The sequence below is a fragment of the Arachis ipaensis genome, chromosome B02 (assembly GCF_000816755.2).
Source record: "Arachis ipaensis cultivar K30076 chromosome B02, Araip1.1, whole genome shotgun sequence".
In the NCBI taxonomy this organism is placed as follows: domain Eukaryota; kingdom Viridiplantae; phylum Streptophyta; class Magnoliopsida; order Fabales; family Fabaceae; genus Arachis; species Arachis ipaensis.
Window position 1 is genome coordinate 19,186,778 of NC_029786.2, and position 15,009 is coordinate 19,201,786.

A 15,009-nucleotide genomic window follows, 5' to 3' on the forward strand; every position below is an offset into this window, starting at 1 on the left:
TAAAAATAATTTTTTTAAAACATTTTCTATTTTGTAGATATGCAGATATATTTGATCCGCAAATATGCGGATTGGATCCGAACATAAAAAGTATAGATATTGTATTCGATCCTATTCGATAAATTTAGTGTAGATTTAATTAAAATTTTGGTCATATTTGATCTGTAATATGTAATCCGGTTGTTAAATGCTTTTTGAAAATATCCAATATATTGACAAAACAATTGCGTTATTCAACAGAGTGCTAGAAAAGGGATTAACTCCTAATGTTTGGGGTTATAACATCTTCATTAATAGTCATGCTAGTATCAACTATCAAGTTTTTTATAGTCTTGTACGGATTGTATTCAATTGTTTACTTATTTCTTGAATCATTATTTGGTCAATTTCTCGTTCTAAACTTCACTCAACAAATAATTAAACCAGATTATACCAACTAATTTAACCCAACGCAACCATATATGTATTATTAATAATAAGGCCATGCCTACCCTATTTTTCCAATTTTTTTTTAAGGAAACTTGAATCCATTTTCACGGGAACTAGCAATAGTACGAGTTTTTCCCCTCTCATATGATGGGTATATTGTTGATATTAATCAATGTGTACTTAACTAATAATACCATTTTACTAGCTAAGGTCCACTACGGTATTGATTAGTGAAGACTAAAAGATGAGTTAGAATTCTCACCTAATTCTTAAATGATATAAAAGTTAGTGAGGAGAAAAAATGGAAATTTTATGCGAACAAGACAGGCTATACGTAGGATTTTTTTTAAATAAATAATTTAATTATTTTATTTATTAAAATATATAATTTGTAACATATTTGTATTATTATAAAAAAATATATTCATTTAATAGTAATTTTTTTTTATAATAATATACATATCTCGCTCACATTATAAACGTGATACATTTATAATTATCTCGTTTACAGACTGTAAACGAGATGTGCGTATTTTTTCAAATTTTATATAAAAAGAGAAGACCAAAGCAAACACTTATCCTAAACCAAAATTGATTATTTGCGGGAGAATATCACTAGACTCTGATCAAATCATATGATTGGCATTACTTCTTGCTCCATATCTAGCCATCTAATCCGCTATTTTATTTGCTTCTCTAGCTATCCAATCGACTTGAACATACCAAGATCTTGATAAAAGTTCCTAAATTTTGTGAACTAAATCAACAACTTCAGACGTGTACCCACCACTAGAGTCATGCAAAAGGTGCAGAACATCCAAACAATCTATTTCACATACAATGTCTCTCAAATCGCAGTCCTATGCTAAGACAAGTCCCCTCTAGACTGCAAAAAGCTCACATCTGGTGATAAACCAGGGAGGAGAACTATCACAACAGTCAAAACCAACCAAACTCAAATCAGGAAATAAACTTGCATCATAATTAACTTTAAAGCTATTACCTACAGGGGGTTCCCAGCACCAACAATTCTTGAAGGTGCTGAAGGAAGAACACCGATACATATAAAGTCTCAGGTCCATGATAGTGCTTCTGCTAAGGGCAACCACCTTGTGATCCGTCCAAAGATTTCCAATATTGAGAACATCATTACACCTATGTCTCTATAACCACGACACTATGGCCCCAAAAAAAATCTCATTACCAGGCACCACTTTTCTAAACCAAGCCTCAATGGAGGTGCCTTCAAACGAGTCAATAAAGCGAGGGTCTAATATTTTCCAAAGACTCTTAGATTTAACACAGTCCTACAGACAATGTTCAATTGTCTCCTAAGCCACATTGCATCTCTGGCACAAATCCAAACTAGCTAGATGCCGCCTGAATCGAAAAGTCAACGTCAGGAGAGCATTATGAAGTCCAAGTCACATAGTGAATTTGATTTTTTTTTCAGAAGATTTAAATGTCAAAGCCAGCTCCAATCACTATTCCATTCCAATTCACTTTATGCTTCAACAACCAACTATAACCTTCTCTTGCACTGTACCTTTTTGCCCTTGTAGGCCACCAACTCCACCCCGAATCCAGGTCTGCCGAATTTGGGTAGGGAAGGCCGCAAATAAATTGTTAACTGCAAGAGAAATTATCGTAGCAAGCGTAATCTACCATCCAAGAACTATCACACCACAAATCAGCCACTACGAATTCTGACTCAGATATGTGAACATAGAGAACAAGATCACAAAGTCTTCCAAATGGAGTCCATTCATCATACCACTGGATTTCTGCACATCCCCTACATTCCACCTAAACCCATCTATAAGTGCCTCATATATTTTAAGAATGTTCTTCCAAATGGTTGACGCATTCTGCCTATGACTACCACCGAAACAATTTGAATTTCGGAGGTATTTTCACATCACACTTTGCACCCACAGTTTGTTTCTATTATTAAAGTAATCCTAAATCAACTTGCCAAGAAGCGCTAGATTAGTACAGTATGTATCTTTTACACCCAAACCACCCGCCTTTTGGGAGTAATAACTACTTCCCAGTTAACCAATGACAACCCTATTTTATTATTATGGCCTCTCCATAAGAACTGTCGCATTAGTGAATCAATCTTTTCACATGCATACTTCGGAAGGAGAGTAACTTGCATGTTGTAGAACAAAATAGAAGCCATTACCGACTTAACCAAACAAAGTCTTTTTGCCTTATTCAGCAAACATCCCTTTCAAATAGCAAGCTTGTTTTGAATTTTCTCAATGACTTCTTGAGCCATCCTCCTGAAAGACCTTTCATGTCCAACATTAAATCCTAGGTACCTTCCCAAGTCCTAACAAAAATGAATACTAGAGACTCCCGAGAGCATCTCCTTCCTTCTCATAGAAATATTCTTTGAACATTGAGCCCTAGACTTACTAAGATTCACTCGCAGGCCTGATGCTTTGGAGAATAAGTCCATGCACTTCACAACCTCCTCTACCTGAGCTTTTGTAGCTTTACAGAACAGCAGTAGATCATCAGCAAACATCAAACGGGATAGTTTCGGGCCATGTTTGAAAACTGACACCGGTATCCATGAGTCTTGAGAAACTCGATGGGCAATAAAACAATCAAGACACTCCATACAAAGTACAAAGAGATAAGGGGACATGGGATCCCTTTGTTTCAAACCCCTCTAGGGGTTATAGCTCTGGAGTTTATCACCGTTCTAAAAAATATACAAAGAAGATGACGCTCACACAAGCCATAATAAGATGAATAGTAGCTGTTGAAAAGCCAAACAGAACCAAAGAAGCTTCAAGAAATCTCCAGTCCATCCTGTCATACGCCTTTTTCAAATCAATCTTAAAGGCTAAAGACCCTTTCCTAGACTTAGTGTTCTTCATGAAATTTATAATTTCCTGCGAAATGATGATGTTCTCCATAGTACCTCTTCTCGAGTTAAAACCACCCTAAAGTGGGCCAATTCTGAAAAAAAAAAAGGGTCTAACCTTGTTCACCAGCACTTTCGTAATGATTTTGTAAAAAACATTACATAAACTGATGGGGAGAAAATCTCTTAACGAAACACTACAAAAAATTACCGGAATAGTGAACGATTTAGCAACCGATATTTCTTGAAAATCAGTTGCTATCAGCTTAGCGACCGATTTAACGACCGATTCTGGTGGTCGCTAAAACCTTGGTCGCTAAATTCAATCATTGTCAACTATCTTGATCATGCAAAGATTTAGTTCATGGCAAACCCTAAGTTACTGAACTCCAATTTCTTGACAATCCAATCTCTTCTAACACAACCAACTGTCAATTTCTCAATCACTCAATTGTATTAAAAGATTAAGTTCAATTTCTAATTTATAAGCCACACAATCCTTAAGAACCCAAAAATAATCTGATTATATATCACGTATCACATTAAATCCAGATAAATGAAAGATTGTGAGAAAAGGGTTTCAAACTTTAATTTAAGTGATTTAACTTTTCCAAGATTCAAAGGAATTCAATTTAGATTAGGGTTATTTCCCAATATACGCTAATCCGTAGGATGAAGAACGAAACCAATTCTTAAACAAAAATCAATGCATTAATTAAGAGTAGAAGAATAAATAGTATTAATTCATTAAAGTAAACAGAGCTCCTAACCTTAACAATAGAGGTTTAGTGGCTCATTGTGCAAAGAAAATCCTAGAGTAAAAGTGAAAACTGAAAGTGCGGAAGTCGAAGAATAAAGCCCGTAGGGCAAATCTTTTCCCCTTTTATATCTAATTCTGATTTATTCTAAATTTATATTAGAACCTAACAAATCTTTTTAATTTTGTTTATTTGATTAAAAGAAATCAAATCAAAGATTCCGTGTGATTTGTTTGCATGCAATGGGACCACTTCATTCAACGCATCTGGCGCTAACGTCAGGTTGATGGCGTATAGCGCCACCCTTTCAGTGAGCGTTATACGCAATATGAAGTCCTCGGCGCTAAACACCAGGTCGTGGCGTTTAGCGCCAACATGGTTGAATTGGATATTGAGGTTTAAGGTGCCGACGCTAAACGCCGGTGATGTGGCGTTTAGCGCCATCTTGGCAGAAATGTTGTCTCTTATTTTTCTTCTTTCTGAGCTCTGCCAATCTCACCCGAATGCTACATGTAATCAATAAAATGCCACAACAACTCAAAGTAACATCCATAAAAGCCTAAAACACCTAAATCTTATAATAAATCAACAAAGCACCATATAAGTCAATAGGAAAAGATATGAATAATGCTCACGCATCAACTGCTGCTTCCTAATTATAAATTTCAACTAAATTTTGCATATATCACTATTAAAACTTAATTTTTAAATATAACTCTGATTCAACAAAATATATGAATAATCAAAGATAGAACTATTTATTAAGATCAAATGCCAACAATTATTGAAAATCAAAATGAAGGCAAAAGTAAAATCGTATAAAGATGAAATGGAAAATAGATTCTAATACAAATAAATTTATATTTATGTTTACTACATATATATTGAAAAATAATGAAGGCCGAAACAAATCCACACAAATACAACAAATTTATATTTATGTATACTACATATATGTGATGCTGCCATCTTTGATCACTAATAATGACTTCTTCAGCTTCCTCCTCCTCTCTTCTTCTTTCTCATCACCACAAGGTGACAGCTTCAATGTCAGGTCTATTTTGTTGCTGCACTTCTTCTGTTCCTCACCATAAACTCTCTCAAATAATAAGAGCAAATAACGAATAAGAGCAAATCACATATTGAAGATAGATTATAATTAAGACTGAAACAGAAATAACAAACCATGAAAATAATTTCCATCATGATCAATGGGGTAATCCTATTCCTTACCATTATACATATATGGAGCCAGTAGCAGGTTCCCCACCACTGCATATTTTTGGTGCAGCAGAACACGGTACTATCAATCTTTTCAACAATTTTCAAAGACCAATCCCTTATGGTTATGGTGGTGCTGTGACAGAACAATTGAGAAATGAGCCACATATTCCGCTGGAGTACCTTAAGGAGAAGGAATGGAGACTCCAACGAGATCCTACATACATGGGAAATTAACACTCCCTCATCTTAAACTCTTATTCCATGTTTTCATAATTGTAATATAAGTATCCTAACTGATAATTACATCAGTGTGACTAGTTTCCAGGACTTGAACCCGTGATCTTCACGTCACACGGAGACGACCCAACTGTTTCTCCAGGACTCAAATAAACACTTGAATATAAAAAAAGAACTGCACAAATTTCTATGTTTAGAAACTAGAGTGGTTGGTATTAGATATCTGAGCCACACTACTATAAAAAATTGATCAAAACAAAGGTGATTTTCACCAAACAGATTGAAGAAAATAAAAGCAATATAAAGTAATTATAGAGTTGGCTTTGGGCTTCCTCTTACTTATGATTATCTATATTTACTAGGCATTTTAACAAGATAAGTGAAAACTTACGATAGCAGTGACGCCATTGAAAGCTTCTTTCAACGAATCACCCGAAAGGAGGTTCCCTGTTTACAAAAAAACAATTGAGATATATTAGGCCATAATAGCACCGTGAAAAATGCAGAGTCCACAAGGAAAATAAAGAAATTGAAAAGCATACCTTTATTCCAGATGACATTGGTAGCCCATGAATCATGCAAAGATGACCTGCGATACCTGCAATAAGTAAAACACAAAATGAGTGGCATGAAATTGCACCAAACAAACAATTCTAATGAGAATGAAAGTGGGATTTAGAACCTGCTAAGATTGGCAAAGGACAAACCGCGATCTAAGTCTTCTCTACAAATATGTAAGCCAACAAATCCATTGCCTCCCAACACAAGCAACTTGAATTGCATTGAGTACATATTAGGTTAAACTTACACACACAAAATTAAGTAAAATAGAGTGAAAATAAATGCCGGTAGTAGAATAGAATGAACACCTTGTCTATTGAGGGCGGAGGTATGTTTACCGTTTCAGCTTCTTTGACCTTGAAGGGTTCATCAACCTCATTACTGTGTTTAGTAAAAGTGCATGCTCTCTAAGTCAAGATTTGAATAACACCAACTCATTCCCCCAACATAAGGAAAGAAGTTACAACTCCAAGATGCATGAAAATGCATAACCGAAGAATAACTAACTGATTAACTGATGCAACCAAAATTACACATCTTTCTTTTGATTCAAAATCAAAAGAACCAGGGAAATTTTGTTAGCTCTAACTACCAAAATAATTCTGAATGCTTATGTTGATATGCACATAATAAGATTATTTGGTTGGAACAAAATGCGCGCACCTTTAATGACAAATTTTCTGAATAGCTTTAAATAAATATATTAAAGTATCATTTATTATCAAGTTTTTTAACATCAGAACAATCAACTAACAAATATATCACACTAACAATTAACCTTTTACAAATATAAATTTTAAGGAGATTTTTAGAACGTACCTGCCTAGAACAACAATGGCGGAGAGAAAGAGAGAGAGAGAGAGTCGAGAAGAGGCACAATGACGACTGAGAGAGCAGAACCACAAACAAGAGAGAGCAGAGCAAAGAAGCAACGGCCGCAAGGAGCAAGAGAGTAGAATAATATTACAACTATTACCTTCAATTGTTCAATTTGTTCAGAATAGATAAAATTGATCAGAATAGGTGAAAAAGCCCTAACAGAGTAGATGAAATTGATCGGAATCTGGATTAGGGAAGACTACCTGCTTGAGAAATTGATGAAAACGACCGCGACGATGCTGAGATACCAGAAGACGAAGGCAATGGCGTCGCGAGCTAAAGACGATGGCGACGGCGCAAAATACAACGACGATGGCGCCGAGATCTCAAAGATGAAGGCGGCGGCGCAACGAACTCAATCGACGACGAAGACCCTGCGAGGAGAGGTGCTTCCGACGGTGGTTACATCGGTAACTGTGTGAGAAGATGAGAATGTTATAGGGTCAGTGAGGGTAGAATAATTTAATAATTATTTTATTTTATTTAAATTAGTGACCGATTTTTGCGATTAATTAATTTTAACAGTATTTTTTATTAGTCACTAATTCAGTCGCTAAGGATTAAATTTACAACCAATATAATGACCACGATTTAATGACAGAATTAGCGACCAAATTTTTCCACCCTATTTATTCTATCGGTTGCAAAATCGGTCGCTAAATAAAAATAGCGATCGATTTTGTAACCAATCATTTTAAATCAGTATTTATAGTTGGTTGCTAAATCGGTTGCTACCTTAACTATTAGCAATCCATTTAGCGACCACCGACTTAGCGACCAAGTTAGCGACTAACTTTATGTTACTCATATAACAAATTTATTCGGTCGCTAAATCGGTCGCTATTAGGGACCGATTCCTTGGGTCACTAAAATCGATCGCTGAATACAATTTTAGCAACCGATTTTTTTCTAGTCCTAAAAATCCTATATCAGTTGCTAATTAATCGCTATTAGCAATCACTTTTTTCGGTCGCTATTCTAATAATTTCTTGTAGTGAAATAGAAGTTTCAACTTTAGGAATTAGAACAATGTATGTCTCAAAAATTGTAGGATTTAAAATCTCTCTCAAAGATTCTCTTGACTAAACCCTACATATCATAGTTCAAAGAATTTCAAAACTCCTTATAAAACAGGGCTTGAAAACCATCTAGTACTTATTAATTTTTTATTATTATTCTATCATTAGATTCTTATGCTGGTTAAGAACAAAGGAACCTAAATACCAACTGTACAATATAAACAACGTGATTTTATGGTTGGATTATAATAAGACCAAAAGCCACTTATATTTGAGGCTTGCAACTCACTCATTAATTACTCATCTAACCCCTTAGAATTATGGGAATATGATAAACCCAAGTGGTTAATAACAATTAATAATAATCGAATAATCAACTATAATGAAAACATGTCATTATCCCCAACCCCATTCATAAATCAAACATCAATTTTGCTAAATTCACTCAGTTGCCAAAATGGATCAAGCTAATAAGCACAACACTTGTATTAGTATAATTAATTTTCAAAAGCATGTAACAATTATAGGTTATTGGAATTGCTTAAAGAATTTTACATTAAGCTAAAGGAGGAGCGAAACTGGTGTGACAATCCCTTCTATGAACACGAATAGAGTGACAACTAATGATATCAGATAAATTTTGATACATTGTTCTCTTTTGCAAAACATCTAGAAGTCTTGTTTTATCTTCTTTTAAAAGTCTCCGTGCAATGTTAACTAAAAATTGTTGACCTTTTCCAAGATAAGATTACTTGGGAGGAGAGGAGAGAGTCTTCAATAGGGACTTTCATCTTCAGGTTACTAATAGGACTGCCTTGACAATCTCAGACTACTCAGGTTGTTTAGAAACAAAAACTGAGAATGGGATTTAATATTATATTTAGTAGCTAAAAACTGAAATTAACATTTTTAATTTTGGAACACTTGGATCCTCTAAATTTTAAATTTGTACTTTAGAGGATAAAGTGTGATCTTCTACCCTTGAATGATTTCTCTCTCATATTTATTTTTGGTCCCACCTATAAAATAAATGGTGAGAGATCACATTTTACTATCTAAAGTGAAATTCAAACTTTAGAGAATTCAAATCCCAAAATTTTAACCTCTTTAACATTTTTAAAAAATGGGACAGAGGAGACTGAAATTTGTAGGGACGGTCATTGAAACTTTTATAATATTTTTTTAAAAATTACTCTCAGATAACTTTTCAAATTATAAATCTATCCCCTTAGTCTAACATGATACTGAAACATAACTAAGGTCCAGTTTGAGTAAACAACTTAATTAAGTTCTTTTTGAAAAAATAGCTTAAACAATAAATGACTATATTAAAAATAGCTTATAAATAAGGTATTTTGTGTTTAGATTTTTAGTTCTAAAAGTGCTTATTTTAAAAGAAATGTGATAAAAAAATTATTATGAGAAAAATAATTTTTTTAAAAACTTTTTTATAAAATTTTAAATAGCTTCTTAGAAAGTTGCAATTTGATTATGAAAATTGCACTAAATATTAATACTATTATTTTTTATAAGTCAAAAGTTAAAAAAAAATTACTTTTTGAAGCTTCCCAAATGGGTTCTAAAGTTTTCAAATTCTTATTTGTGTTCTTTTGCCACTTTACTAGCTTGTGCTTACATTGCTTTGGTTTCCAAAATAGTTTATAGAGTAAATGACCATTTGTACCCATGAAAGATACAAACACTGATAAATATAACCATAGAAGAAGGAAACTTACCTTGTAACCATGGAAGATGACTTCCGTGTGCCAGAAATACCCTGACCTTGGTTACGCACATGGTCCGTTAATATCCGAACCTACGTGGCAACAAAACCACTCCAAGCCTATCTACGTGTAATCCAACGTATACCTCTACAAAAACTGAAACCCTAGCATACCTTTCTTATTCCTTTCTTCTCCAATGTTTACTCTAACCCAGAAATTGAAACCATTTCATTTTTGTTTCTTCCTCAAACATAAACACTGACAAAGAAAAATCCTCTAACCCCTGGCCATGTCTCTGCGCAAATGTAACTCTGCCATAAGTAATGTAAGTTGCAACAATACTTCGAGTTCAAGGAAGAAGAAGGAAAAGAAGCTTGATGGGAGATGCTTCTGTGGACTGGAGGTTGTGTTAATGGAATCTGGCACGGTAACAAACCCAAATAGATGGTTCATCCGATGTCCTCTCTGGAAGGTAATGGCTTAGCATCTTTCTTTTTTCTTTTCTTTTTTGTGAAGGTTCCATTTTTTTTTTAATTTTCGTTGACAGTTGGATGGGCATGGGTATTTTAATTTTTCAGACAAGAGACTGCAAATACTTTATGTGGGTGGATGAGATCGAAGAAGGTTGGGAAGGTCTTGCAAGATCATTAGCTAAAAGAAATACAGAGCATTGTGATGTAATATGTGAAGATGGGTTGACAATCACTGCAGTTAAAAGGGAGAATCAAGAAAGCTTCTCCATGATTGCAAGGAAAATGAAAAAACTCAGGGCCGAAGTTAGAACAAGTAGAGTGTTGCTTGTAACTATAGCATTGGTGGCTGTGTTTTGTTTAACTTGTAATTTGTATTTAGTGATAAAAATATAGGATTAATGTAATCTGGAGATTGTTGTTTATGAGCATTGTTTATTGTTAAGAATGACAAACAAGTTTGAACCAATTCAGTTTGTTATATTTGATAGGAGTAGTCATGAATGATTAATTAGATGGCATAGATAGTCATGTGTATTTGCTTTATTTGACTAAACAGGTCCTGTAAGATTAATGAGATGATGTCTAAAATGTGCATTTGTCATGTATTAATTCCCGTCGTACAAAACTGCAACACAAGTTTATAATTCTATAACACTGTCTTTAAAGGTTAAAACAAACTTCAGCTTGTGATACATTGTGGATTCATAGAGAAACACAAGAGTGTAGTATTTGTTAAAGAGTACCTCATATTACCAAAATAAAATTAAAGAGTCTAGAGACTGTGCTCAGAACATCATAACAACAGAATGAAACAGAAGAGTCTGTCATCTCTCTTGATTACATGAAACATACCAAAAAAATAAGCCTAAAAGTCTAATTCAGATTAAAACAATATTGAAGTAATACAGCAAAACAATTAGTTCTCATCAACTAAACAACTATGATTTTGGAGTTGAGTTGCTGCTCCCGCTTGAAACAACATTACTGGGTCCACTAGAAGTTCCTCTGCCTCTGACCGTTGTTCCTCTGCCTCTAACAGTTGATGGTGCACCAGGTGTAGGCATAAATTACATAAAACGTGTGGTTGTCCCAGCACTAGAACCTTTCATTGTTTGAGGTGTAACCATTGGTGCTGTTTCTAAGTTAGTTGTAGGAGGGTTGGTAGAAGGAGGTCTGGTAGATGGTGAAACAGTTGGAGGAGGTCTCTTAACACTTCTCTTTTTAGCAGGCTTTTTTATTATTGTAGGGTTCGGTGGGGGATTTGGTTGAGTTTCCTAGAGTTGATACAAGAAACAATAGATTAGTGATTGCAGAATGTTACATAGTTAATGACAAATGAAATGAAATGACACTTACAACTGCAACTTGTGGGGCTGCTAAACCACTTCCCTCACTAGTGCCTGCTGCTGCTGCCTCAGCATCTGCAGCTTCCAAAGTTTCCTCCCAATACATTTCGACCAAAACATCAGAATCTTCATCCCCCGCATTTACATGCTCCTGAGGTGTACCGCTTCCACTAGCCATTGCTTCTTTCCTCTTTTTGCAACTTCTCTTGTTGTGACCCAGCTACAATCGAAATAGGAAATTGTAATAACATCATTTTAATTGCAGACAATATAGTTACATGCACACAAAATAGGAAATTGTTATAATGTAAATTGCACAATGATTAAAGAAGATACCTGCAGACAGTATTTGCAGACAATAGTTCCATATTTTCTTTTCATTCTATGAGGATCAGAGATCTCAATAGGACCATCATTCCTCTTGTCTCTCTTAAGGGAAGGTCTCCCAATGGGTTTCTTATAGCGAGGTGGTAGAATAGGCAACGTATCTAGCTTCTCCCAAAACTCTTTGCTTTGCCCATCGCTCTATAGATTTTTCTTTCATTAATCAGCACATCATACTCATTTCTGAAGAATTGGTCAGCCTCCCTTACTGTCAGATTTGGTTGGACTCTTATTCTCTCTTCTAATTCATCTACAACCCATTTTCTGTTAGCTGACTTACAATGGTTATCTCTGCTGCAAGTGTGTTCATTGACAAACATCTTGACCTGATAACTCAAGGAAAATAACCTCTTAGCACAATATATTTGTCACGGACATTCATCATCATAGCAAATTGCTTTGCTTCTAGTTGAGTCACATCGAGGAAATAATATGCTCCTTCTAATGTTAATGTTAAACTTTCGAACTGCCTTCCTGAAATGGCTGAGAGTTTCAAACTCCATCCCCAACTCCAACCGGACTTGGCTAACAGGAGCATCAGCATTGCTTTGAGGAAAGACTGGAGGCTGATCAGCATCTTCATCACTTGCTATGCTTCTCAATTCTTCGGATTCATAACAATGGTATCCAGCATTTTCATCTGAAAATTCTTCTGACTCAACAGGCACATAGATGGATGGAGGCTTGTCAGGATCAGGATTGGGTATGAAGGATTGTCCAGTTGGGGGAGGCCTTTTTGCTGATCTTCTCTTGCTCACCTTAGGTCTTCCCTCAACCTGCTCATCTGTGTTGGTCTGATTGTTTTGAGGAGTACTGTTAGTATCAGATGGTGGGACTAGGTCTGATTTAGGGTTTGATTGTGAAAGTGGGTTTCTATATGGCTGTGGAATGTATTGGGTTACTTATTCAGCTGCTTGGGCCTCGTTCTCACTAGATAATGAGACAAAAAATGTATTTGGAGATGTTGAACCAGCAGTATGTATTGGTTGCTGCTCTTGTTCAATGGGATTTTGTGAAGGCTGTGATTGATTGGAAGGTGCCTCATATGGTTGCACAAGTGTTGTGGGAGGCTGAGACATCTATTTTGCTGGAGATATTTGTTGGGCCACATTAACAATATCCTCCTCTTGGGACTCAACCTCAATCTGGCTGCTTGCTTCATGGACCTCTTTCCTATTCTGGACCTCACCATCCATAAGTCTTCTTCTTGGAGTCTTCTTTGGAGTTGGATTTCTCTTAGCACAAGTCTTCAATCTCACCTTTGATGGAGTAATATTCTCTTCAACAATAACAGGATCATTTACAGGGTGCTCTGTGTATAAGTAAATTCTGTTACCATTCTTCACAGCAGCCTCATACAACTTAACTATGTCCATATCAACCCTTAACAATTTTAACCCATTATCAAGCTCCTTACCAGGTTCTAGCCAATAAAAATCAGTAATGGATGTATATCCAATGTCCCTTAGCAAATCATTTATGAAAAATCCATTGAGAGTATCCACATTAACCCTTTCAATCTCTGTTACTTCTCCACCAACATACCCAAGCTTCTCACATGGACCTCGCTCAAATCTCCCCCTATGATTAATACACAGAGTAATATGCACAGTGGCCATCCCTGCAACCAATACAGTATAGATGTAAGGTACCATCCCATGTAATTACAGACAGCAACATAGCAATTGAAAATCTAATCCTAACCCAAAAATTCTGAAAATATTCTAAGATGGAAAAACTGGTAATGACATATCTCTGTTCTCTGTAGAGTAACGATGGTAAAATTATGGATAGTGGACAACGAGATGCATACAACAATGGTGGGCTACGGGTAGTGTGGACGGCGAGATGCAGACAATGGTGGCCTGCAGGTAGTGAAGCAACGACTTGATTAAACTAGAGAAATGTCTCTGTTGCGAAATGGAGGTACTCTGGTCTTCTTCTTCGATTTGGAATGGCAATGGTGACAACAATGGAGCTCTGCTACGGCACAGAGAAGGTGTAAGGGTTTTTTTCTATTTCTTAATAAAAAAATGGGTTACACGTAGATAGGTTTGGAGTGGTTTTGTTGCCACATAGGTTCGGATATTAACGGACCAAGTGCGTAACCAAGGTCAGGGTATTTCTGGCACACGGAGGTCATCTTCCATGGTTACAAGGTGAGTTTCCTTCTTCTATGGTTACATTTGACAGCGTTTGTATCTTTCGTGGGTACAAATGGTCATTTACTCATAATTTATACAGTGGGAAAACTACTCGTGTTCCATACCTCCCTCCTGGATTTGGATCTTCTAAAGTTTAAATTTTATTTTAGAAAGTAAAGTGTGATCTTCTACCCTTGAATGATTTCTCTTTCATATTAATTCTTGGTCCCATCTATGAAATAAATGGTGAGAGATCACACTTTACTCTCTAAAGTAAAATTCAAACTTTAGAAGATTCAAATCCCTCCTGTAGTATTCTTGTGGCATCTTTTTAGCATTGCTTTTTTAGTCCCAAAACATCTTTCTCTGTTGTTCTTCTTTTGTTGCCTTCCATACTAGCTGAATTCCTCCTCACCATCTGCTTCTAAATTCTCATGCCCTAAGTGTTCACAATAATTGTCAAATTTGCCGATTCTTTCTTGCTTTACTCCCACCTCAATCATCCTTTTATTTTGTATATCAATCTTGAGTAGTTTATTCAAAGGTTTAAGTTGAACCTCAACAATTCTACTTTGCTTCTCCCTCATTGTAAAGAAGAATTCGCTATCTAAGACCTCACTTATTGCACATCCAATTTTTCTACTCCCAATTCTTTCGTCTTACAATATTCTGGTAAGCTCCAGAATTGCACCCAGTCTGAGACATATGAAAATTCTTTTTTTTTTCACCTCTTCAAATTCAGAATGTAGTTCTTGACAAAAAAAAAAATTAAAACGCCATGAAACTCTTCTTTAAATTCTAATCAAGTCTTTTTCTTCAGGCAAGAATTGAAAAAGATTTTTAAAAGTAGCTTTTTTGAACTTTTGACTTATGAAAAGTAATAGTATTAATGTCTGATTCAATTTTCAAAATCAAATTGCTGCTTTTTAAAAAGTTATTTAGAAACTTGT

At 35.3% G+C, this 15,009-nt stretch overlaps 2 protein-coding genes across 2 annotated transcripts; one reads left to right on the top strand and one right to left on the bottom strand.

The window, feature by feature from the left end:
* On the top strand, positions 9,578-11,115 carry LOC110268762. The gene is made up of 2 exons (XM_021115629.1): positions 9,578-10,184; positions 10,291-11,115. Exons 1-2 carry the CDS (start codon positions 10,002-10,004, stop codon positions 10,576-10,578), a joined length of 471 nt encoding a protein of 156 aa, XP_020971288.1. The 5' UTR covers positions 9,578-10,001; the 3' UTR covers positions 10,579-11,115.
* Positions 10,853-14,142, bottom strand: LOC107628209. Its single transcript, XM_021115628.1, has 2 exons — positions 12,437-14,142; positions 10,853-11,123 (listed from the first exon to the last, which is right to left on the bottom strand). Exon 1 carries the CDS (start codon positions 13,568-13,570, stop codon positions 12,995-12,997), a length of 576 nt encoding a protein of 191 aa, XP_020971287.1. The 5' UTR covers positions 13,571-14,142; the 3' UTR covers positions 10,853-11,123; positions 12,437-12,994.